This window comes from Pteropus vampyrus, unplaced genomic scaffold (genome assembly GCF_000151845.1).
Source record: "Pteropus vampyrus isolate Shadow unplaced genomic scaffold, Pvam_2.0 Scaffold155, whole genome shotgun sequence".
Lineage (NCBI taxonomy): Eukaryota > Metazoa > Chordata > Mammalia > Chiroptera > Pteropodidae > Pteropus > Pteropus vampyrus.
Window position 1 is genome coordinate 3,474,957 of NW_011888936.1, and position 26,444 is coordinate 3,501,400.

The following is a 26,444-nucleotide window of genomic DNA, read 5'->3' on the forward strand; positions in this document are numbered from 1 at the left end:
AATTCCATACCACACTTCAAATGAATAAATAGATCTATATGAACCAACTTAAGTAAGTCTCAAAAACATAATAAAAGTTAGAAAGATATTAATAGTATTATGTCATTTATATAAATTTAATCTCAAAATATGTTGTGTTACTCATGGTTACTCACACAAATATGGATATGTCTTATCAATATATCATTAATTTTCAATGTATATGAACTAGAATAAAACACTAAAAATTCATAATTTTAGTTGACACTGAGAGGAAAGAGAATGGAACGGGACCGAGATTAACAGGATGATATAAGGAGCAGCTGTGAAATTGGGTAATTAAGTGTTCATTTTTTGGACATGTGACTTTCAAGATGCCTATTAGATATTCCACTGGAGATGTGAGTCTAGAGATGAGGGCAATTCAAGTAAAAAGTCTGAATTAAAGATATAAATTTTGGAGCCATCAACGTATATACAGTATTTAAAGCATGGGTCTAAATGAGATCATGAAGGAATGGGTCTAGCAAAGAAAAAGGTCAGAAGGGTACCCAGTAATGTTTTGAGCATAAAAGATTAGATTTTTTTTAAAGGCAATAAAAATATGAAGAAGTGGCCATTGAGATTTTGGATGAGGTAGAGGGCATGGTGTTCTGGAAGCCAAGCGAAGAAAGAGTTTCAAGAATGGAAGGATGATCAATATATCAAGGGCTGCTAAGTAAAGTATGGGGAGGGCTGAGAATTGACTGTTAGATTTGTCAACATGGACAATGCAGTTAATTTTGATAAAAGTACTTTTATTAGAAAGGTAGAAATGAAAAATTTACTAGACTTGGCTCAAGATTAAAATTATGAGGAGAAGATGAGGTTACAGAGTATAGATAGACAACTCTTAAAAAGAGATATGGAAAACTGAAACAGTAATTAGAGAGAAGGCTGATATCAAGGGAGATTTTCTTTTTTAGATTAGAGAGGATATATTACAAAATGGCTATATGCAATTAAAATTCTTCGGTAAAAAAGGAGCAAATCTGTAAAATATGGCACAATTGCACAAGTGATACCCTGATAATTTGGTAAACTTGGAATAAAGATGAATCTAGAATTCAGATTGAAAAGCTTAGAGAAAATATAAACCAACTCTCCCCCCAGAATTTGAAACTCTGTATTTAGGATGGAGATAAGCTCAAACTGCAGTCAAGTAATCAAGTAAAAATATAATTTTTTAAAACGTATTCCCTCTTGAGTATATATGGCATGCATCCAAAGTACAAAGAAGTACAATAAGTGATTCTTTCATTTTCATTATCTTTCCACAAGAAAATATAAATAGTGAGAATAAGCATCATGAGAGCCCGAGATAGATGAATAGGTGGGAAAAAAGTTTTGGTTATTCTAAATAAATTCAGGCCACATGAATTATGTTCTGATATCTGGACTAAATTTACAGCTGAATTTGCTGGCCCATAGATAAGAGAGGTGATCAATCAGTAAAATAAGCTAATGCAGTTATGATTTTTTTAAAAAAAATGAAAAGAGGCACATGTCACAGACAGTGTAAGGAGGACTTTGATAATGACCCTTCGGAAGATTATAAAATCATTCCTTAAAAGAATTTCTTAGAAGACAAGATGGTAATCATCCTAACTGATGTGCTCACTAGGAAAACATTCTTTTAATCTAGCTTCATTTCTTTGCCTATTATGGAAATATGGTAATAATAGAATGAAGAGATTTCAGTAAACATTTATACATGAGTTTTTTTTTTCATTTAATTGTTAACAATAAATAGATGATAGAGAAAGTGTATTAACATTTGAAGGACTAAATATAAAGTAGAGGGAAAGTTTAGAACCTTGATATAAGCTTTAAGATAATAACATCTTTTTTTTCTAAAAATTATTGTTTCTCCCTATATATTAAAGTTTTAGCCATACCATAAAGCTTGTATCCTGATTATCCTGCATTTTGAACTTGGATTTCTCCTCCTCCACAGAGTCCAAAAATGAACTAAACGTCCTTACTTGCTCTAATGTTCTTATGTTTCCATCTTTGTTAGAGTGCATACCACACTATATTAAATTTGCTATTCCTCGAGTCACCGATATTTCTAGAAAGACTAACTACTAATTTGGCTGAATTACCAAATGAAACAATTGTCAAAATAAGATATATTCATATTTCAGGGTGAATTTGATTTCCTAAAAGCTCTCTGGTGAAATTTGTGATTAAATATATAACAGTCGTGAAAATAATTTTGTGAAGGAAATAACTTCCTTAAGAATATCATGACACTTTTGAAGCTACTGTTATGCCAAGCAGTATATTCAAATTTCTGGAGAATTTGTATATTATAAAATAAAAGTTAGAAAATAGATTTTAGAATAGCTTATAAGAAAAACAATGAGGATACTATATTTGTGATGATTGCCAACTAAAAGAAAGATACTCTGATATACATTATCCCTTGTAATAACTGTCCTGGGCCAAGGGAGGTGAGAGACATATCAGAATTTTTAGAGCTATGTATGAGTTTGAAAATGAATATAAATATAATATTTTTATTTTTTCTGTTTTGGTATTTCTTTGAATTATCTGATGTAAAATAACATTAAAGGGCAACATGAGTTTTTCATGTTTATCGAGAATGCAGAAGTAAATCTTGCATGTTTAGTTTGCTTGTTCAAATAAGCACTTTCAAATAAAACAAATTTTAATTGTTTTCAAATTTTCACTCAGTTTAAGTCGTTTGTGAAGTCATCTTTTAATACATATGCTGCTCGTAATTTATTAATCTTAAAATATTTGGGCTAAAGTAGAAAGCAGTGATAAATCTTCCAGATTCTACCTGGTTCTTGAATTCTTGTGAAATTTTACTATATGGGGAAGAGGAATAAGTAATGAAATATAATTTATTATTGCAAATAATAAACTTATTTATTTGCATAAAAATTTTGGTGATAGTTTTTAAATTAAATTAATAATCTAAACATAGAATTGTTATTGGTTGACTAAAGGCAGAAGAGTTTTATATACCTATGTAGGTACATGTGTACCTCATACTTACATAACTATATGTTTGTGTACACAGTCATTTGTATACACACACATACATATGGTATACTTTGACTTTTCTTCAAATACGTTAGCTTATATATGAATGGTCACAGGGTCACATAAGGATAAAATAGTTCTACATTCTCATGAGACATACATGATTAGAAAGAAGTCTCATTTCTGCAAGATGATTATCGTGTGCTGCAACCTCATGTTCAGGGCTACCAAAGTCTATGCCCTCTTATTTCTTTAATGTCTACACTATCCACTCTCCCCACACTTACTGCATGTCATCTACACTTCCTCAGTTCCTGTAAAACATGTTCTCTTTCCAGGTAAGATTCTTGATCTATGCTATATCTTCTAACTTGAAAGCATAAATTCTTCATTTAAAAAAATCCTCAAAATTAATCTGAACCATTTATGCTATTAAGCATATAGAATAAAAGCAGAAGATAACAGGAAAAAATTTAATAGAAAAATTTGCTTGATAGTTTTTTTAATTTGAATTTTTAAAGTAATTTGAAAATTTCAAACAAGTAGTTTTTCAAATTAGTATTAAAAATAAGTGATAAAGGAAAACAAGCAAGGTTTCTCATTTCTGTATTTAATTTTTTGAGCCAATAGATGCATTTTTCTGAAATATAACACATTAAAAAAACTAGTTACAACAATTTTATAAATCTGGCAATGCCATTTTTTTTTTTTTTTGCTGCAAAGAACAAGTGGTTATAAATTGGAAATCAATTTTTAAAAAGATATATAGTAAAGGTCCAGGAATTTGCATTATGTTTCTATGCTCTGAGAGTTGCAAAATAGCAGCTGTGCTATTCAAGAATTCCCTTCTCGCCAAGAGAAGAATGCTGACAATGACATAAACATACACTGCTAACTTTTTATATTTCCCTAAATCCTAAAAATTAGTGCTCTCCTTTGCATTTTTATATGACTATGTAAGAAAACAGTTAGTTTTCAAGGAAGAAGTCATAAAATCTCAATAGGTAAATGAATGTAAAGGTTATTTAGTTTAACCTTCTATCAATTTCTAGTTTTTTAATATTCCCGACAGGGTGCTTATCAAACTTTGTATGGACACTCTGTCCTGGCAAATCTATGATTGCCCAAAGCAGCCAACAGCACGTTTAGAAAGATGGATCAAATCTTACTGTTTTCTACACATGCTCATTAGGTTCTTTTCTACACTGGGTAGCCACATGTATATTTAATTCATTTCTTAAAATTATGATTTAAAAAATTAGAATTTTATATATTATAAATAATTTTCATATGCTGGATTATCATTTCTAAATAAAGCAATCCAGAATAAAAGCATTTTTTATTATATACCTTTTCATTCATGCAAAGTCAACTAATTTAAACTGTAAAATAAACTCAGCTAAAATTTACCTTTATTAATAAGATCAAAGTGCTTAACAAATTTACTAGGCTGGGAAATACATTATATTGGATATTCAGCCAATCAAGAGTAAAAATATTTAACATGCTAGGCATTGAGGTTACACAAGTGAATAAGATGGACATAATTCCTTCACAGTTTTTCATGTTAAACACACTGAAGGAACAAACCTGTAAGGAAATGCATTCGATTATAATTTTCAATGAATTTGATCATTTGACACAGTCCTGGTAAAATGTATTAGTAATTGGTTGTTATGGATGAGAGGGGAAAAATGAATTGTTTCAAGGCAGTGAAGCTGAATGTATAGAGCTATTAGGTATTACCTTAGGAGCCTTTGCCCCATTCCAGGTCTCAAGGGATTGTGGTAAAGAAGGTCTCAAGGGATTGTGGTAAAGAAGGTGGAAGTTCAGGGACTTATTAAAACACACCTGTGGCTTTGACGGAGTAATTATGCTTAGTAAATTGCAAGACTTACATACACTAATTTATCTAGACCAACAAGCTGATGTCTAGCTTAGGGCCATGTCTCAGCAGCTTGGTGCATAGTATCTTATCTGAGCAGAGCAGTAACCAAGGATGTGGGAGCTCTGGGTGCCAGGAGGGAGCACTCTGATGGAGTCAGAGGAGGGTGAGGTCTGAAACTGAGAAAGGGTGATTTAGAAACCTAGATAAAGTTCTTTTGGTGGAAAATGAGGCAAGTTCATGGCTAGGGTTACACAATGTAGAGATTCAGGAGAAGTTAAATTAGAACTAGTGTAGAAGACAGTTTGTGGCAATATCCAAGATTTAATTATAGCTGATAAATGGGTAAGGCGTGAAACCTGCTCTTTCTGAAATGAAATCTCTTAGACAATAATTTTTGGTTTTAGGAATCTTTAAATAGATCTTGCTCTTTTACCTCATGGAATGCATATATCATTTAAAGGGTGATAATTTCGCGGTTATATATTTCTCACAAGGAGAGTATAGACCTTGTTAATATGGTTGGCATTTGGTAAAGATGTCGAATGGAGGGGTTTGCAGGGAGATACCAGTGTGAGCTCCTTAGAGTTGATATTAAAGGTCTGCTATAATTATTGGAGTTCTCTGGTCCCGTGTGGAGGGAATCTGTAATTTCATTTCTAAGATAGATATCTTTGCTTCAAAATGAATAATCATAAGTATGACAATGGAAGTAGTCAATCTGGAGAAATCTTGGCTGCTTAGGGTGACCATGAGCTGTGTTTTATAGAGTAAGTCAAGCCTTGATTAAGAATGAGGAGTGAAATAGAAATGTCCAGGTTTTCTTCTACTGTGAGATAAAATAAACACAAAATTATATTCTTTTTTTTTTTTTTTTTTGGAGTATATGTTTCTTACACACTTTGAACATATATATCCAATACATTTTTTAAATGCTTACAGAAAACTTGTGTTTTACTTTCCGGGTGTTTAAGACTCTAAAGTAAGCCTACTGGGTTTGAATTTGGCTCCTCTCCTTACTAGCTGAGTTATCCTAGTGAGTTAATTATTTTACCTCTATCCATTCCTGTGTAAAATGAGTATAACACTAGTAACAATCTAATAGAATTGTTGTGAGGATTAAATGAGTTAATGCATGCAAAGTGCTTAGAACATTGCTTTGTAACACAATGCATTCGATATATGCTAGTTATTTTGATGATAATGATGATGATCATCATACCAATGCCTCTGACTTTTTGAAAGAAGAATAAGTTAATAGCATTTTACTGAGAAACATTTTTATGTCAAAAACTTTTTATTATAGAAAATTTCAAACAGCCATAAAATTAGAATAGGGTAATGAACGCCCTCTCCATATACTTACCCGTGACTCAATTGTAAAAATGATTATCTGAAGCCCAGTCTTGTTTCACATCTCCCCACCCATTCCTCCTCTCCCCCAGATTATTCTGAAGCCAATCCCAAACATAATTTATTCAATCTGTAAATATTGCTCTTTATTCGTTTACAGTGTGTTATCTCTTAAAGATAAGGACTCTTTTCCTTAAATCACAATCATATTACCATTACCCCTTCTAAAAATCCCTTAATATTTATTAAAAATCCTGTCAGATTTCACATTTCTGTAGTTGTCATACACATATGTATGTATATGGATACATATCCTCAAAATTACTCAAAATGTTTTTCTTCCCTGTATTTTCTCTAAATTGACACTTTAACCAAAAAAGAAATGAGAATTTTCAGACTTGGATTTGAAAAACATTAGGACAATCAATCACTTTTGGACTTGTTTTGTCTGAAAAATAAAGAATTTACACTAAATGATTTCCAAAGATATTTCACACGTTTTTCACTTCCATGATAAATTTAGTCAAAATTCCATGTGCAAATCGAGTTTAAATAGTACACAATGCCAAAGCTATTTTATATTTCAAGGGGATTATTGGGAATTGTGCTGTTTTATTCACTTAGCAATAAGATTCGTTTTCAGTTTGGAGACTTACAAATGGAATAGAATTGTGCAAAAGTAACAACACAAAGAGACCAGAATATCAAAATATGGTACCCTGCATGGGTGCCCGGTGTTTCTCCTCATTTTCTGTTTGTTTCTAAAGTAATGTTAATTTGAAAAGGCCTTGGATTTATGTGACAACTCCTTTTCCCGCCCCCTGAAAATTCTCAAAGCACATTTCAGAAACTCATTTTTGGCAGATGTAAATTTAAGTAAATTGGCCAAGGTCACAGCACAATAAGGGCAGAGTTATCAAGGGAAGGCAGTTTCCTGCTTTTTTCACCATCCATGAAATTAGAGTAACTCCACCCCTTAAAATGAAAGGGTCTACTTTTTTTTCTTCTCTCTCTCTGAAATTATAAACCTTGATTCGGAAATGTTTTTTACCTTTAACTCAGGCTCTCAAAAGTGGTCTTTTAGGACTATGAAATGTTTGTATGTGTATTATTTCAGCGACTATTACTGCATATATTACAGCCTATACAATTTGCTTTAAAAAGAGAGTGTGATTTTTTTGTTTGAGCTGAACCATCAGATTTTCTTTTCATGCAATATGACATGATGAAGAAGCTATCTGCAGGAACAAAACTAGTTCACTTTCCATGGGCAAGCACAGACTGTAAAGTAGATTATTAAAGTACACAGAAATAGAAAATTAGATCAGAAGTGATGTTTTACTGTAAGGTCTTCTTTAGACCTTATAAAATAAGAAAGAACTAACCTTGTTCTATTTTTGAGTCCTGAAAAAAAAATCCTCATAGCAGGCATATCACCTTTAATTAGGTTTCTGCTTTTGGGAAGCATTTTACCAGCCCCCTTTCATTTATTTTTAATGATGTTATCACTAACAGGCAAACAGTCCCTTAATAAAACAAAAATAGTTTCTATATAAAGCCTGGTGTACATGTCCTGAGTCAGTCATCTAAAAACAAATGTTATGATTGTTTCCGTTGTGCTCTTAGAACCCTTAATGGCCCTACTGTGCAGATATGCAAAACATCAACCTAGGAAATATAACCGTGTCTGTTATGCAGCTTTCAGTAAATGCTTTTCCATATTCACTTGCAGTATCAGCAGTGAGGTTCAACCTGCAGGGTCATGGAAAAGACAGAAAGGTCAATTAAGTGGATCTTTTCAGCCTAAGCTACACCGACTTTTTCATAAACACTTATGACTTATGACTTAAGAAACAAGCAGGAGTGAAAGCCATCCAGAACGTTTAAATGATAAATCAGTGTGTGTATGTGTGTGCGTGTGCGTGTGTTTAATGCTTGGTGCCATTCTATTTTTGCCAAGAATTTTCAAGTAGTGGGAGGAAAACCTATTCACAGATATCTGAGTACCTTAGTTCCATTTTCTCAGTTGCCAAGGACAGCGAGGTGTTTGCTGTCAAGGCCAAGTTTGGAAATGTATAGCTCAGTTTAGGGTTTCCCTCACACTAGGTTTTTGAAATATAAATGCAAAATAGCCAGAAATTAAAGACTGTGTTTTGAGAATAATGGTAGAAAATAAGTTTTCCCTTTAAAAATACAAAGTTTCTTCAGGGCTCTTTAAAATACAAAGTTTAAAATACAAAACTAGAAAAAATACAAAGCTTTTCAGGACACTTAGGGTCCTTGTCATCTTTGAGCTGTTATCTCGTCTTGTTTTCTCATACAACCCCTCAACCTCCCCCTATTTAAACTTTTCCCAATATCCAATGCCCATTTCAAATAGACCTTGTCATGAAGATTTTATTTTTCTTCTTCCCTCTCCTCTCAACTTGCATGGTCTAAATATAATCTCTTATTTTTCTAAAGAACCACTAGGTGCTATTTGAATCAATCTTTTGGCACATAACATTACTGAGATTATAATTGCATGCATTTTTTAAATCATCTTCCCAGTGCTTCCTCCCACCCCAAGATAATGTCTGTGAAATTGCCTTGTAATCAATAGTGTGGTTGTCCAATAGAAAGTATTTTTAGTTTTGCTATCATGAATGTGATGTAACCTCAGAGTAAGCAGAGACTTCTACATCTTTCTCATTTCTGCATTTTGTACTCTTCCAGCTTTTCCCTTCCTCATCTCATTCACATATTCTTTCAACAGACATTAATAAGTACTCATTCTATATTAGGGAACTGAGACTATTTCTTCCTATAAGACATGGTCCCCAACTTTCATCATTATCTCTAAGGTGAACTACCCCAAAGTTAAAAACCACTTATAAAGATGAAAGTTGCATATGTGTGTAACAAATACATTATGCATTAAATTAGGCAGAGCTGTGAGTTTGGTATATATTTTAGCACATTTCGCCAAACACACACTTACAATGATCTCCTTCTCATATTAAATCTTTTCTTCATTCATCCAAACTCAAAATCCAGAGTTCTAATATTGCTTCAGGTATATCCAAAGAAACTCTTCAGTGTTTTTATGCTCCTTACAGTCTATTTCTCCAAAATCTGTACTGTTTTCTTTTTGTGTAAGTCAACTTATCCACTTCCTCTAGGTCCTGCTACCTGAAGAGAAATTGATATAGTAGCTCATATCTTTTACCCTTTCTCAAGTTATTTCTATCATAATGAATTTTAACTGTTCACTGAACTAACTAAAGATTGGTTTGTATAAGGCAAGTGTAATAATATATAGTAATAATTTTATTATCAACATGATACTCCATTATCACAAGCCTCATTAGAGAGAAATAATATAGAAATCACAGGCATATGGCACAAGACCAGGCTTTCCTCCATGGCACACTGAAGCCAAATTTACAAAAGGAAATTTATAGTGGATTTAGTTATTTGTTAGTAATTAATATCTTATATTTATTAGCATATTTTACAAAGTAGTTTCACATATATAATCTAATTAGGTTTAAACTATAATACTTTGAGTTGTTAACCACCTTTTAAATAAATAAGTCAAATGAGTTTCACAGAATATAAAAGATGGATTCTTTGCCCTACTGTTTGCTAGGACTTGAAATCATACTTTCTGTGTCGAGCCTGGTTTACTTTTTAATTGTACTAGTTATCATATTTTATGTGATAGCTGTGTCTCATTATGGTGACTATTTTAAATTTATAAAAATTTCTGGAGTAATTTTAAATCCAGAATTTTAAAAATGGGTTTCAAATTTAATGTAGAAAATTAAGTTTATTTCATGATACCATGAATGTTTTATAAGAATTAGAATAGGTACATGAAAGTCATGTAAATAAATTTTAATGTGATATTTTAGAATTATTTATTTTGTGAAAATAGAAAAAATTATGTGACCATTTTCTGATTTATGATTGCATTCTGGGATTGATTATGTTATTCAACTTTATTATTAGTTTCTATTGACAAATTAAATCCAGAATTCCTAAGTAGTAATGAACCAGGATTGAGGTTATGATTGAGTTCAACTTAAATGACTGTGTTTTATATCAGGATATGTTTCAAAATTTTTTTTAAACATCAACCCTTAATTTTTTAGATTATTTGTACCTCTACTCCAGTTGAATAATATGGCCGATGAGTTTACAAAAAACATTAATAAATTCATCTTTCTATATGATCGTGGTGGATATTTATTGAAATGACAAAATTGGTATTGTTATAAATATTCACTTCCATATAAAATGTACCGTACTTTTGAAATTTCTGTCAACATTTTTTCACTTTGCTAGTATAGAAATACAGCGTTTTCATGCAAACTCCCAGATCATTTGTAAACATTAAATATGGAGATTTTCTCATCTTAATAATGTTACTATCTTTTTCACATAAAATAAATAAATATGAATTCCCTTAGAATACATGGTTTTCTAAAAGTGAGTATTTTTCTACTTGGTTTTATGATGTAATAAAAGACATCAGAGACAAAGACACATACACATACACACAGACTCTCATACACACACAAATGTGAAAGAGAATACATAATTCAAACCCAAAGGGATTCATTATGAAAATAACAACTGATTTAGATTTTATTAACAGGAAAGAAAACATTTTAAAGTAGAGGCCCATTATTTTTTAAACAACATTGTTCCTTAGGATATCCTGCTAAATTGTTACATGTGATAAGACTGGAGGGAAAAAAAAAACTTGTCTTACAGAGGCATCAATCTTATTGATAGTCATTTATTGATAAGTGACTTAAAATATGAGTAGATCACAGTATGAGAAGAATGAAATAATTGTTATACTTTATTGATTTTGGATTTTTAAGAATATTTTCTTGTTCATGTCTGCTTTATCTTTATAGTGTCTATTATACTAATTGATGTTAACTCATATATTTTTATAATCACATTATATTTATTATATAATTATTAATAGGTTAATTGGTAGACATTTTCTGGTCAAAAGATGAAATAATTTATTAGATTATAGTATGTGCTATTCTATTTTCCTTTAGGGAACCACTGTAGTTTCTTGGAACCGAATTAAAATGCAAGAATACTTTAAAATTAATAACCATTCTTTCTTCAAAAAATACAAATTATGAGAACTCTTTTGAGAACTGGTATAACTTCTAGTCCCCTACAGACATGGAGTACTTAGAAAAAAAAATAGTACCCTGGTTAATGCAGCTTTCAAAATGCTTCCTTTATTCCCAAGATGATGTACTCTGCATTGTATCTAATGTGCCATTCCAGGTGATGAAAGTGCCTGCCTTATAGATCATTGAAATAATTTCTAATTTTATAAAATGAAGCAAGATAATTTAAAAATCCTCATAAAATGAAATTTGTAAACCTAGGTAATCAATAACTTTCTCTGAAATTTTGTTTCTATTTATCATTTTTTTTTCCAAGTATTACCTAGATATCCATAACACTTTGGAACTTGTAATAAAGTCCTGACATTTCTGATTCCAAAGTGATCTATTACCACTCTCCAGTCAATATTGATGAAATCTCCAATTAAATAATTTTTATGAATTTTATAAGAAACAATAGAGAACACAGAATTATAGATTTGAGTGATACTAAAGTCTGTCACATTTAACCTGCTAGCCTTTTTAAATTGAGGAAATTGAAGCCTGAAGGAGTTGTTACATGTCCAAAGAAGCTGAAACTAATTGCACTCTAAGTCATTTTTCTAATGTATCCCAAAGTATTTTAAAGAATGTTATGCAATGTTTTAGTTTTCTACAAACAGCCTTGTAACACATTACACAAAAACTTTGTGGATTAAACCATCAAACATTTAAAATTTTCAGTTTCTATGGATCAAAAACCTGGATGCGACTTAGCTGAGGACCTCTGGTTTAAGGTCTCTCATGAGGTTGCTGTCGTGCTGTCATCCGGGGCTGCAGCCTCATCTAAAGGCTCAACCAGGCAGGGGGAATCTATTTTCAAACCAACTCATGTGGTTTTTTTTTGCAGGCCTCAGTCCCTTGTCATATGTATCTCATCAGCACTGTCTCATGACATGACAGCTGGCTTCTGCCAGGGCAAGAAATAAAAGAGAGAGTGAGAGATATGGAAACTACAAATGTTTTATAACTGAATCTTAGAAGTGACATCTCGTCACATCTATTTTATCCTATTCGTTAGGTCTAACTCAAAATAAGGGGAAATTTCTAGATACAATGTGAATAACAGTAAGGAAGAATCATCAGAGGTCATCTTAGATACTACTACATGCCAACTACATGCCCAGGGAAAATACTCCCCAAGTACTTGTCAAGTTAATGTAAATATTTATTATTTAACTCTTTATGCTAAAACATCTCACAGATAATAAAATTGCAATGTGGACTCTTGATTAAATGATAGTATTCTATGTATGTGATTCTTGCTAATTTTATACTATGGCAATGAAAAATATGTCCATGTACTTATGAAATATGCAGTAAAGTCTTAAGGATTAAAAGGGGAAGATGGTTCAAACATGTGTACACATAGAATGAGAGAGAGACAGAGAGAAAAATGAAAAGCAAAAGTGGCGAAGAGTAAACAATTCATGAATTTGGGTAAAAATTTGAAATAGTTTCCTAGGGCTGGTATAACAAACAGCCACAACCTTGGTGGGTTAAAGCAACAGAAATTTATTTTCTCACAGTTCTGAAGGCCAGGAGCATAAAATCAAGGTGTCAGCAGGGACAAGTTCCCTCCAAGTGGCTGTAAAGGAGAATTCTTTCTTTACCTCTTCCAGCTTCTGGTGGCTGTCATCATTCCTTGACTATGGCAGCAAAATTCTGATCTGTTTCTGTTTTCTCTTTGTCTCCTCCTCATCTCTGTGAATCTGTCTATCTCTTTCAAATCTTCCTTGACTTTCTCTTACAAAGATACCTGTCATTGGATTTAGGGTGCATCCTAAAGCAGGATGATCTCCTCATCTCAAGATCCTTAATTTAGTTACATCTGTAAAACCCCTTTTTCCAAATAAGCTAACATTACTAGGTTCCAGGGATTAGACCTGGATGTATATTTCAGGGGTCTATCATTCAACCTACCACATGGGGTATAAAGGAATTCTTTGCACAATTCTTGCAACTTTTCCATAAATTTAAATTTATGTAGAAGTAAAATATTAAAGAATAAAAAAAAAGGATTACATTGTCAAATGCTATAATTAAAGATCATAGCATCTGACAAGCCCACTTTCTTTTAAAGATAAACCTTAAAAATATATACAAACATATCAAATAGGAATAAGGTATTTTGTGAATTTGTGCTTCATCCTCATTTACTGTTTGAAGTCAGTGGAGATTATGTGATGTCAAAACTCTCTTCTATGTTGTCTGGTCTCTCAAACTTTTGCTTTAATCTTTTTAGAACGTTTAAGATATCAAAGGTCACTTTTATTTCAAAAGAAAGAACCATGTTCCCGATTTTACTATCTTTGCAGGAAGACTAACTGAGACTTTCTATGATGTTAATTGCCACAAGATGACTACTTTTTCTCAGACAGTAGAGTCTCAAACACTCCCCCCAAATATTTGTTTAATCTGTGATTAGTTTTTTTAAAATGTATATTGATCTTAAGTTACCCCTTTAATAAAAATTCCTTGAGCAGTCATTCTGCCCTAAATTTGATTGTTATCTAAGTATTGAATTAAAGTGACCTCATGTAGTATCTTCATTATGTGAAATGATAAATGAATAAAGTCATTCAAGTAAGTCTATACCAAATGATCTATTCCATTGAAGCTACTGCAGAAAAAAACATGACACATGTGCATGCAAACACACACACACACACATATGAAACAATTTTAATCTTATCCTTGGAAAAAAGAGTAGTAACAGAAAAAGGATAGAAGGCAAAATGATTTACTAGCTATAGTTATTAGCTACTTAACAATTGTGATAGGTCACTATAATCTAGAAATGCTTCTTGAGGCTTGTTGATTGTGTTTTTCAGCATTCTAACCCAGTGTCTAGCACACTGTTTATGTTAAATAAATATTGCCTGTAAAATATATATTGAGTGATTTAATTAATTCACACAATGATCAAACATAGTCAAGCATAAATGTATAGAAGTTAAATGAAATAGTCATAAGGATGATGGAGCTTCTAATTAAATGTGTGTATATATGTGTGTGTGTGTGTATACATACATATGATGCTATTTTCAAGGACAACCTTTAAGAATTGTGGAGTCATAGACCCTAAAGCTGAAAGCAAACTCAGGTGGCCATCTGATTCTACGGCTTTCTTCAAGAGACAAGCAATTATTATCCTCATGATCTATGAAGCCACATTTTCTTTAGCATGTGACAGCTAAGGTGATGCTGATCAAAAAATATTGCTCTTCATTCTTAAACAATTTCACATGCACATAGATGTTTAACAAGCACTTTTTCAGAGCTGTTATGAGAAAACAGTAGCAGCCTTGGTCTGGAGGAGTAATTTATGACAGCCAGGTAAATGGTGTCCAAGATCACCTTGATCACATTAGCCATGCAGTAGCCCTACCCCTCATTGCCATCTTTCTTTAACCCTGTTGACAAGTGTGATAAAAAAAAAAAAAAATAAGGACATAATCAGTCCTACTTTAGCTGCTTACCCCGTTTCTTCCTCTGGTACCTGCTGCCTCAGATTATCTGTCAATAAATTAACAGAGGAGGGACTAGATGAAAAAGCAGAGGAGTGAGTGAGTGAGTGTTAGAGAAGTGCAGCTAATAGAAGGCCTTGTGTCCATTGCTCTCCTCCCTGACCTTCCTTCCCTTTGGTTCATTAACTAGAAATGTGGAAAGGTGAGGGAGATGAATTTAACTTGTTCTGACATCAGTTAGAGACAAAGAGTTGTTGTAACTTCACTAGTATTTCTGCTCCAGAGAGAGGTAATTGGAAAACGTGTTGTGTGGTTAGGTGTTGTAGTAAAAAATAAAAGAATGATCGAGGAGAACAGTGGAATCAAATTATAAGCATAAAGGCAAGTTCGCTGAAGTTTTTAGCCACTTACAAAATTGAGAGATACTATCAGGACTGTGCAAACACATTGTTCTGATTAATTTTCCTGAGGTGAAATATGAAAATATTTATAAAATTGAGAATTCTGCCATGAATAAAATTTTCTCTGTGATATAATGAACTAAAATAAGCCATAACTTGTGTCTATCTCAAACGAAACTATAAAAATGTTTAAATAATAAAGAACTGAACAAAAAGATTTTATTTAACTGTGAGAATAAAAAGAATCTGATTTAGGGCATTACTCTTGAGTTGCTTGTAATGTTGAAGCAACATTACTTCAATGAACAAAGTAAAGACTAACTTAAATTAGAGGGTTTTATATTTGTTTTTTTAAATATTGTTATAGAAATTACATTTTATTACCCTTTATTTAGACCACATTTCATTTATAAAAAGCTAATTTTTCAATATGAAGATAAAAGGTGTCCAAGGCCAAAAGAATTAGACATTTAGTCTGAATGGTACTAAATAATTGAGTTATTCAGTAGAAAGAATATATTTGATTCCAGTTTTTTGGTTTTTTTTTTTTTTTTGGTTGTGCAATGAAAGATTTTAATTGTGCATTCTTTTGTAGGCTTTTTAAAAAATATATTTGAACAAATCATTGATATAAAGGAAGGGTTAATCAAGAAAGAAACATACTGATAAAAAAGAATTTCTCTTCTATGAAGTTCTAGAAAGATTCTATTGTCAATTCAAACAGAAAAAACTAAAATGAGATAATTGGGAAGGTGCCCATAAAGTCAGCCTGAATATATTATCACAACTATATATGAGATAATATTTGTTTTAAAAAGATTCTATGGCACTGTAAACTCAGTCTCATTAGAGACTGCATTTAAAAGGCTTATAAAGTTACTCATTAATGTTATCTTGTTGTATCTCCACAGCTTTTTCATTAAAGAAAATTCAGCAGAAAGCATTTTCTCCTGATAGCAGGAACCAATTTGCAATAAATGTTCTGGAAACCACTAGGGAAGCCATTACTGAGGTCTAATAAAAACAGACAAGCGTAACTTGTTCTATATTTTTGTTTCAATCACATACAGATGAGACCCCGCTCTCCACACCAACTGCAAGAGACAGCCTTGACAAACTTTCTCTGACTGGACACGGACAACCACTACCTCCAGGTTTTCCATCTCCTTTTCTGTTTCCTGATGGATTGTCTTCCATAGAGACCCTTCTGACTAACATACAGGTAGGCCTTTTTGCAATCTGGAAGAAAGGAACATGAAGACCCAGTCATAGATTTTTCCCAAATTCATACTATTCCAACTTAATCCATTCATGAGATTGACTGAATCAAAGTATCGAACTTTTTCTAGCAAGTGAAGATTTTAAACTTGCTACACTAACCTAATTGGTTTAGAAATACTCAGATATGTATATTAAGTCTTAATAAAAACTTAGGTGAAAATGACTTGGGCATTTAAAATATCATTTTGCCTAAATGTTCTCCTTATTGCCGACTAATGAGAAGAATCTAAATGTTTAAGTTTGCCTGATTTACTAAATGACAGCACACCAGTTCTAATAAATATTTAGTTATTTTTAAACTGCTGGCCTTCCAGTGAGGAAATGATATGTTTAGTCATTTAAAATATGTCTAATATAAAAGAATCCAAAAAAATCTCTCCTTTTATAAATAAGTCTGTTTCAGTTAATAGGGTTTCTTCAAAGAATAGACTTCAAAAACCATACAAAACTTGCCACGGATTTCCTATGTAGTCCTCAGGATGTATATTTTACGTACAGTACATTATGAATCAAAAATACTTACAGTTAACAATAACATAGAACATGGAGCCAAAATAATAAGAGTGTCTGAGATAAAAGAAAGCATAATTTTCTTGCCCACACATGAAGTGATCATGTGGACCCCAGATGGAGAGTTTAGCCATTTACTTCTCTATGTTTGAAGTAGCTAGTAGTAAGAATTTGCTTGTAGATACTGCACTGGTAATTTTTTTAAAATTTTTACTCTAGCAGTCCATCCTTAGTGATATTTTTCTGTACACATTTTCTACCATATCAAACTTTCTCCCAGTAGAAATGTAATTAATTTTATTTACCTCTCCAAGGACATAACAGAAGGTCTTTAATGTAACATATCTTCTCATCTATTAATATGGCATTTTTAATACTAATGTAATTAGAGTCTCCAGAACTGTATTCAACTTTAATGTTTTATATCTCAGTAATTGAAATAAATCATCGATCTAGCCTAAACTTAATCAAGGCCAAACAGTTGATTATATTTTAAAGTAAACATAAGACTTTCTTTTTTCTAAATTTAACCCATAATACTGTTTTCTAAGAGGTAGAATTTTTAATAAATTTCTCTTTGTTAAATTAAATGCTTTCAGGAAATATCCCTCAAGATTTCTGAATTTATACTGTAAAAAGGGAAATTTATTTTCTTAAGTATACAACTCCATCTGAAGCAAAAAAATAAATAAATAAATAAAAAATAAGGCATTTACTTAAACTCCTCCATCCAGTTGTATGTATCTTCACTAACTAAAACCTTTTTAACCAGAAAAGTGGTAATTTAATTTGTTTCAGCAGAGAAAACATTTCTGTGTTTCATCAGTGTAAAACCAGCTTGCTCACCTAAGGAGCAGCTTTACTCAAGGAATCTTTTATTCTATGTGAATACCACATCTCGAAGACAAATACTTCACCCACCCACTCCAGACTAGTATTACCTGGATTAGAAATTATATGTACAGCACTTCAGACTGTAGTTATTTGTTAAGAAAAAAAAAGAAGGAAAAAAAACCCGGTTTAATAATGTACAGATTTAGATGTTATTTATTTTATTGAAGGTATCGTGAGATTTAATGTAGTCTTTTTCTAACTTTCAACCAGCTTTGAAGACATATTTTAGCAAAAGTTAATATAAGATGACAGTCAACAAAAACTAAATTATTTCTAATCCAAAATCATAGAGATAAGGGACTGATAAACTTAGAACACCTAAAATAAGAATACTTCATTAAAAATAAATTATGCTATACACTTTAGTCTTACATATATATATATGTGCATAGAGATGTATTACATACCTGTATATATAATGCATGTATAATATTATACATATTATGTATAAATACACACACAGGTATATGTGCATGCACACATGTGTACATAAGGTTAAATAAACAATGATTAAAAATCTTACTGAGTTCTATTCAGTTATATATGTTTATATATCTACACATACAACACATACATACATATATACAATTACACATATGCACATATACATACATACTGGATTTATGGTCAGTCAGTAATGGTTTTATATCATTTTACAAAAGGTCATAGATGCTAGCTTTTTTATTATTGCCACATTTATTGAGTTATAGTAATATCCTAGGAATGGTATAGAATGTTTAAACAGTCATGGCCCTGGCTTATGGGGTATACAATATAAATGTGTTTGCTGTCCAAATTCTAATTTGGATAATTACATTCTGCCTACCTCAATTTACTCTCCAATTTCAATTATATGCAGTAGGTTCTCTGCTTTCTATTTCAAAACGATAATATACATTTGTGTGGTAAGTTTGAAGTTCCATATTTTCTTTGGAGGTATTTTATCAGGACGGCAATGAACAAGAGCTGAAAGTGTTTAATTTTTCAAATCATAAAAATCCATGTCTGAAATTAAACATTTATTATGCATATTTACCATTTTAATTAAACTCAATGCGCCAGGTTATATTTAAATGGAATGTACATAAAATCAACCATTTCTTAGAATTAATGACCAAAAAATATCCTTCAAAATAATGTGTTTCGGGACTGTTTATAGTCAATAATTTAATTTCATGATATTCTATAATTTAATAATTCTCAATTTTAAAATTTGTAATAGATACTATAGATGTTGCTTCCATCATACATCATAAAATTGAATTTTCATAAATATTATGTTTTTGTGCTTTAAGAGAGGACCTGTAGAATGATATTGTATACTAATGTACTAGTATTTTAAATATATTATATCAAGTATAGAAAAACTCTCTATTTCTCTTTCTATATATAGTATATATAGATATGTGCATGTATGTGTATATATAAATAAATAAATTGGGGTACCAGATTTTTATTAACTCTTTTGAAATTTGAGTGTTTTAGAAATTAATAATGAATAATGATGTCTAAAGTATAGCAATTTCACATTAATAAGTGATATGATACATTCCAGATTTTGCTTTTCAGGGTTTTTAAGATTTTATTTTATATGAAATTTCATTTTTTTCAATGTGAAAATTTTTTCATGTGACTTCCTTATTCAAATATGTCTGTGGAGAACTGCCTGTTACCTTTAGGTGAGGAAACTAGAAATTTAGTGTCAATCTATCTGGAGCATCAGATCCCACATTAGATCAGGTTAAGTGTTCAGTCCCATAAGACTGCCTCTCACCTCCAGATTGTAGCCTGTGCTTCTGACTGAGGTTCCAACACCCCACTTATTGGGTGCAGTTAATTTGCTAGAGCAACTCACAGAACTCAGGAAAACATTTTACATTCTGGATTCCCAGTTTATTATAAAAAGATATGATTCAGATGTGACACCTAGACGCGATACCTTCTAATACTGACTACTATTTGAACACACTTGAAGGAGAATTTTACCTACTATTCTTAATCTGAGCTTTCATGCTACAAATCGTACCTAGAGTCTATTTGTATGTGGAATTGAGAACAAGTAATTATATTGTTTATCTTATTACAGGAAGTATTTTAAATGGCTTATAATATTAAAATAAGAATAAGTAAATAAGTAAAAAGTAGAAATATAAAATAAGGGTAGAGAATATAAAATTTAGTTGGGGATGAGGTTAGCATTGAAGGTATACTCCATAAAGGGATATATGATAGGAGTTTGGTTCACTATATTTTGTCTATACGGAAGAATTAAACAATCAAGAAAGACCCAAAACGGATGTTAATACCACAATAAATGGCAGTCCCAGATTGATTCACTATGGTCTAATAAATAAACATAATCCAACTGTGGTATTTAAGAAGTGTGTTCTACTTCTCTATTTGAGGAAAGAAAATGAAAAAGAATTTGTCTTAGTACTAAAATAAATACTCTGATCTTCCAGTTTTTACATTTTGATCTCATGGCCAATAATGTTAAATTTTATACATTTTAAAGTTTTTATTTACATTATTAACACATAATTTTAATTACAATAGAGTTAGACAAAAGAATTAGGAGGAAACTTCAAAAAGATAAAACAACAGAATAGGACAATGGCTTCAAAATATGAGTAGGCTAATCATATTTTTAATCATAATTATATATCTTCTCTCTTTTGTTACAATTACCAACTTGTGAAAAGAGATCATTAAAAAACAGTATAATATATCCAATATTTTAAGATAGTTCACTAAGATGAAGAGAATAGCATTCTCTTAAAAATCAAAAGTATATGCCATATTTGTCATTTATAGCATAAATATTCTACTGAAACACAACTTCACTTCTGACATTTCTGGTCATGAAATGTCTGGTATTTTTTTCTCACACCAAGATACCAGCTGAGTACCTACAGTTTAACTTGATTCTGACAGTATCTACCTGGAGAATCAGATCCCACATTAGATCAGGTTAAAGGTTGAGTCCCACAAAACTGCCTCTCACCCTCACTTCAGATGCCAATTACAAGTCCAGGTCGTAACCTGTGTTTCTGACTGACAGCTATAAATCAGAAGTTCCGACAACTCACTTCTTGGGTTCAATTAATTTGGTGGAGCAACTCACAGAACTCATGAAAACATTCTAAATTCTGGATTCTCAGTTTATTATAAAAGGATATAATTCAGAAACAGCCAGATAGAAGAGATGCACAGAGGAAGGTGTATAGGAAGGGGGGCCGGGCTTCTGTGCCCACTCTGGGCCTGCCATCCACCAAGCACCTTCATGTCCTGATCAACCCAGAAGCTTTCTGAACCCTGTCCTTTTGAGTTTTTATGGAGGTTTCATATGATTGATTAAATCATTTCTCACTGGTGATTAATTCAACCTCTAGCCCTCTATGGAGGTCCAGAGGATAGAGCTGAAAGCTCCAAGTTTCTAGTCACAGAGTTGGTTCTTCAGACCACCAGCTTCTATCCTTAGGGGCTTTCCAAAAGTCACCTTATTAACTTAAGTCTCTAGGCTTATTATGAATAACAAAAGACACCCACTTTACCTTTATGTTCTTATCACTTAGGAATGCCACCCATTGTAGGATTCCAGTTCCAGCACCAAGATGAAAACCAAATATATATTCCTTATTATAAACAGTCTCTGTGATAATTAAGTACCATTACTATATTACATGAATCTTCTTTGTAACCTTACCCAGTGGATTTTATTGTTTTCCCCATTTTATAGATGAGAAAGTAGAGTCAGATAAGCCAGTTGATCGAAGTCACTCAATGATGTTGATGTCGGGATTTAAACATAGGCAGGCTAATTGCAGAGCCTATGTTGCCATATTGTCATACAGATCATATGAATCACAAGATGGATTTATATTTGAAAGGGTTTTTGACAGAGAGTTGGTCATTCATCCACTTTGAAAAACAGTAACCAAAACACTAAACCAAGTGTAGCTGTATATTTTGTTACAAGAACTTTTTGGGAAAATGTATCCGTTAATACCGTCACATCATATTTTTTCTTTTTACAAAAGTTCCTGGTTTCAAGGGACACCATTTCTTCCTATCTCGGAAGAAAACATCAAAAGATAAAAGGTTGCATACACCCTGGAGTTCTGATCTAGGCTTGGTGAAGTTACTGGTTTGGGATTTTGCACAAATTACCTGATCCTCCTGGATCTTGGTTTTCTCATCTTTAAAAGGTTTTTGTTAGGTGATCACTAAAATGCCCTTCAGCTAGAGTATTTACTCTTGTTAGAAGCAATACATTATTGAGCACAAATTTTGTAACATGAGTTTCAATGATGCTCAAGGAACCTCACTTATCTAATTCTGAAATAAATTTGTCTAAAATACAAACATGGACCAAGTAAGCTTTTCCCCTGCAATCTGACTAACATTTAAGTAATGTTCCTTTCATATCAGTATTACTTTAAGTCTTCTTATACAAGCAGAAATTTGTACTTTCTAAGCTGTAGAAATAGTTGGAACATTGTTAAATCAATCATAGTTCCCCTTTTTAAAAAAATACATATAGACTCAGTGTCTTGAAAATAATGAAAATAATTTAATGTTCAAGGTAGATAATTTTAGAAAATGAGAATATTTGTGTATTATGACAACCATTATGCCTCACTTCTGGAAAAGAAATTTGAGGCCAAACAACCATTGTCTCTTATAATTGTCATAGAGTAATTGCCTCAGAATAAGTGCCATAGAGTAAGTTTAAAATTTATTTCTTTAGAATTATCATTGTCCAACTTCAATATCATAAGAACTGACCTCCCCTTGGTGAAAAATTCATGTTTTAAACCTTGTGTTTTTTACTGTAACTCACATTGTCACACAGAATTTTGCTCGATACTGCATGTCCACGTGAGACCCAGCATTTAGCATGACCTTTTGCAAGTGCTCTACCTGGAAAATTTACAAAACTAATACAAATCTGAAAGTACGATTACCACCAATAGTTAAAATGGTGTCCTAATGATTTGTAGATGTTATGAGCACTACATGCTATTGCTTTTCCCAGCCTCCTGCTGTACTGAAATTTAATCGGTTTTCTGTATTTTTTTGCAGCAGAGCTGTCATGGGCAATAACATATTTTTGCATATGCATCAGTTTGGCTCTAGTGCAGATTTTTGTTCACACTGGACTCCTACTGATGTGCACTGATTTAAAGTCTAAAACTGAAACTTAATTTTATACAGCTTATAAGTAGTCCCTAGAGGGTATTGGATCCTAAAAGCTAATATTTTTCAGATATAATCAGCAGGAATAGGTAATGTATTACCATTAGCAGCATTAGCAGCAACTGTAACAAAAGGAAAGAGTAAACAAATGCTCTTAGCAACTTCATACTTTACAACAAATATTAATATAAAATAACACAAATTAGGGTTATAGTTTAATGTTATTCAACATGTTTATTCATAATGATTGTTTCATATTTAAAGAACACCAAAATATTGTGTTTTGTCAGCCAAGGACAATAATAGTTTAATAGTAATTTATTTTAAACAGCTACTGATAATACAACCAATCAACACATTAAGTGGTGCCAACATTGGCATCTTGCTAAATAATCTCTAGACATTGCACAGAGAGTACATCTTTCAAAGATAAGTCAACAAGAGCAATCAGAGCAGAAAATTAGAATTTGGTATCTTAGAATTAAAATACAGCTAAACTAAAGTTTTAATTGGGGTGATCTAAAAGGGCACTTGATGTAATGATCTCTTTCATTTGTTACTAATTGTTTGTTCCTGATGAAGAAAAAACACACACAGGAATGTTACTGAATTGAGTGAGGATGGCAGTTTCCTTAGCAGCTATGTTTTATTGTTAAAAACAAAAGATTAGGGAGGGGCACACTGCTGGGTAAAACTCCTCCAGCTTGTTTCATATCACAAGAATTAATCCAGGGAATTCAGGGTCAGGTCTAACAAACATGAAATAATTTATATGTGCATGAGAAGAGAATAAAAATGGCTTACGACAATGCTACATTTGTGGGCTGAACCAAGGGTACATCTCTTTTGTGCTAACAAGTCAAGCTGCAGTTGAAATTGTTGATTCAAACTGCTTATGTTGTCTCCTGCAAAGGAGTCACATCCTGGAGAGTATCTGCAAATAACACCAACTTCCATTTCATTTATAATTTCAATTAAAAATTTCAGTCTCTAATGTTCACAGACCAAAGCAACATATCTTTTACTTCAGAAGAGCATTTTGTATTCCTGAGTTGATAAGGATAGAAATTTAAGCTCTTATTTTTACTAATAATTTTACTGATAATTTTCTAAAGCATCCTAGGAGAGAAATACATACAGAATCCTCGTGTGTGTTTTATATAGTCTCGTAATTTCATTTTTAAGAATCTCAGAATACTACTAAATTTAAAAAAATACAGGAAATCCAATTATATATATGAAAGATGCCATGATCAATTGTATAAATAAACTTTGCCTTTGCCATATGCTCTTGAATTATTACACTGACAAATAGTCCCCTAAGAGTTAGGTATTTGCTATCATAATAATTTTGAATTGAATTTTTAAAAATAATGCACTATTAAGCCATTAAGTTTTAGATTCCTGACATATATTATATATCTCAAGAAAAATCTACCAGTATTATAATTTTTATTCAAGAAATTTTTAAAATTTACTATGTGGTGGGCACTCTTTGGGTCCTGGGGACATAGTACCAAATGAGAGAAAATGTCCCTGCCTCACAGAGCTTCCATTTTAGTGTAGGAAACACAACATAAAGCAGTAAACAAATAAACATATGACAGTATTACAAAATAATAAATGCTATGAATAATTTTAAGGAGGGAATAACAAGGTTGGTTTGGAGGGCTATTCCAGATAGGATGGTAAGAGAGATCCTTTCTTGAGTGGTGACTAAACAAAGGTGACATGAAATGAGGGCATGAGGCATATACAAATTGGGAGAGAAAGCATTCAGGAGGATAACAGAAAGAGCAAAGTCCCTAATGCAGAAACAAATTGATGGCTTGAGAAATGTAAAGAAGTCCACTGTGTCTAGTATAATCTAGGTAGGGCATGTTGGCATATGAGCTCCACGAGATTGGTGAGTACTGCCAGGATTATTTGGGGTATCATAAACCATGTCAGATAATTAGTTGTGAAAGAGATTCAGTCTAATTTTCAACTTAGTTCTTATTTTTTAGACACGCTTATGTGCTGCCCTCATTTAGCTTTAGATTTAGATATTCTAATTAGGGGCAGCTGAACCTGATGCCAAAAATATTTGTCTTCCTAAAATATTTTAATTAGATTTGGAAATTTTGTGCTTTCATTATAGTTCTTTGTCCTAGTGCGTACAAAACGAATGCACAAGAATGAAAGAATTTGATATGTGGTTTCTTCTCTTTTAAAATACTTTTAAGTAATGAATGAAATGTGCTTCATAACAAAATATTACAATTCCGAATGCCTTCTTTGTACAGGGCCTCTTGAAAGTTGCCATAGATAATGCCAGAGCTCAAGAAAAACAGGTCCAACTGGAAAAAACAGAGCTGAAGATGGATTTTTTAAGGGAACGAGAGCTAAGGGAAACACTCGAGAAGCAGTTGGCTATGGAACAAAAAAATAGAGGTATTTTCAAACTTTTAAATAAGTTTAATACTTCATGTAAAATACTTAATATAACAATACTATGATTGGTGATTTACTATGGAACTGTGCTTTTTGTTTTTACTTGTAGTTAAAATTCAGAGCAGGATTTAAGTCCAAGGCTCATTGTATTTCTTAATCTCCAAACTACATAGTTTCTCTTCTGTTCTAACCTAAAGATATTGAAGTATATCCAATATTGCTTATAAAATATAATGGATTTATAATTTTAAGATAGAATTAGCTCTGATAGGATGACAACTATAAAGAAAAATTTTATATTCATTCACGATTTTATATTCATTCACAATTTTGAAAAACAAGTGTTAAAGTCGTAAAGCTAAAATAGAAAATACTAATTATTCAAGCAAAGAAAGCTTAGTAAGATATTTATCAACTGAAACTGAAGACTGATGAATATCTGAATGACCAAAGTTGAGAGTTTGTATATTTTTTTTTTCTGAGTGCCTCATTTTCATGGAACAAGGTCAAGTACACACTAGAGTAGAAACCAATATGAATTTTTATTAGGTAAAAACAATGTTATCAATCTATTAGTTGCTTATTTTAACACCTTACAGTGTATATATAGATAATTTTGAAGGTCATTTATATTTGTGTTTATTTTATGTATAGAATTGAAAAGTGTTTTCTATACAGCCAATTTCCCCTTGCCTCAACTATAAGATTCTCCTATGTATTTAGAAGGAAAGCTCCTTTTGTCTCATTTAATAAGTATCCAATATATAATATTCCACATATTCTCCTTTGATATGTTTGA

The 26,444-nt window shown here is 31.8% G+C and overlaps 1 protein-coding gene across 1 annotated transcript in view; it reads left to right on the forward strand.

Moving 5' to 3' along the window:
• DACH1 (dachshund family transcription factor 1) overlaps positions 1-26,444 on the forward strand; it is a 392,519-nt gene that overhangs the window by 331,764 nt on the left and 34,311 nt on the right. The window contains exons 7-8 of the mRNA XM_011369789.1: positions 16,399-16,550; positions 25,498-25,645. Of these exons, the coding sequence (XP_011368091.1) occupies positions 16,399-16,550; positions 25,498-25,645 (300 nt within the window). The remainder of the gene's footprint in view (positions 1-16,398; positions 16,551-25,497; positions 25,646-26,444) is intronic.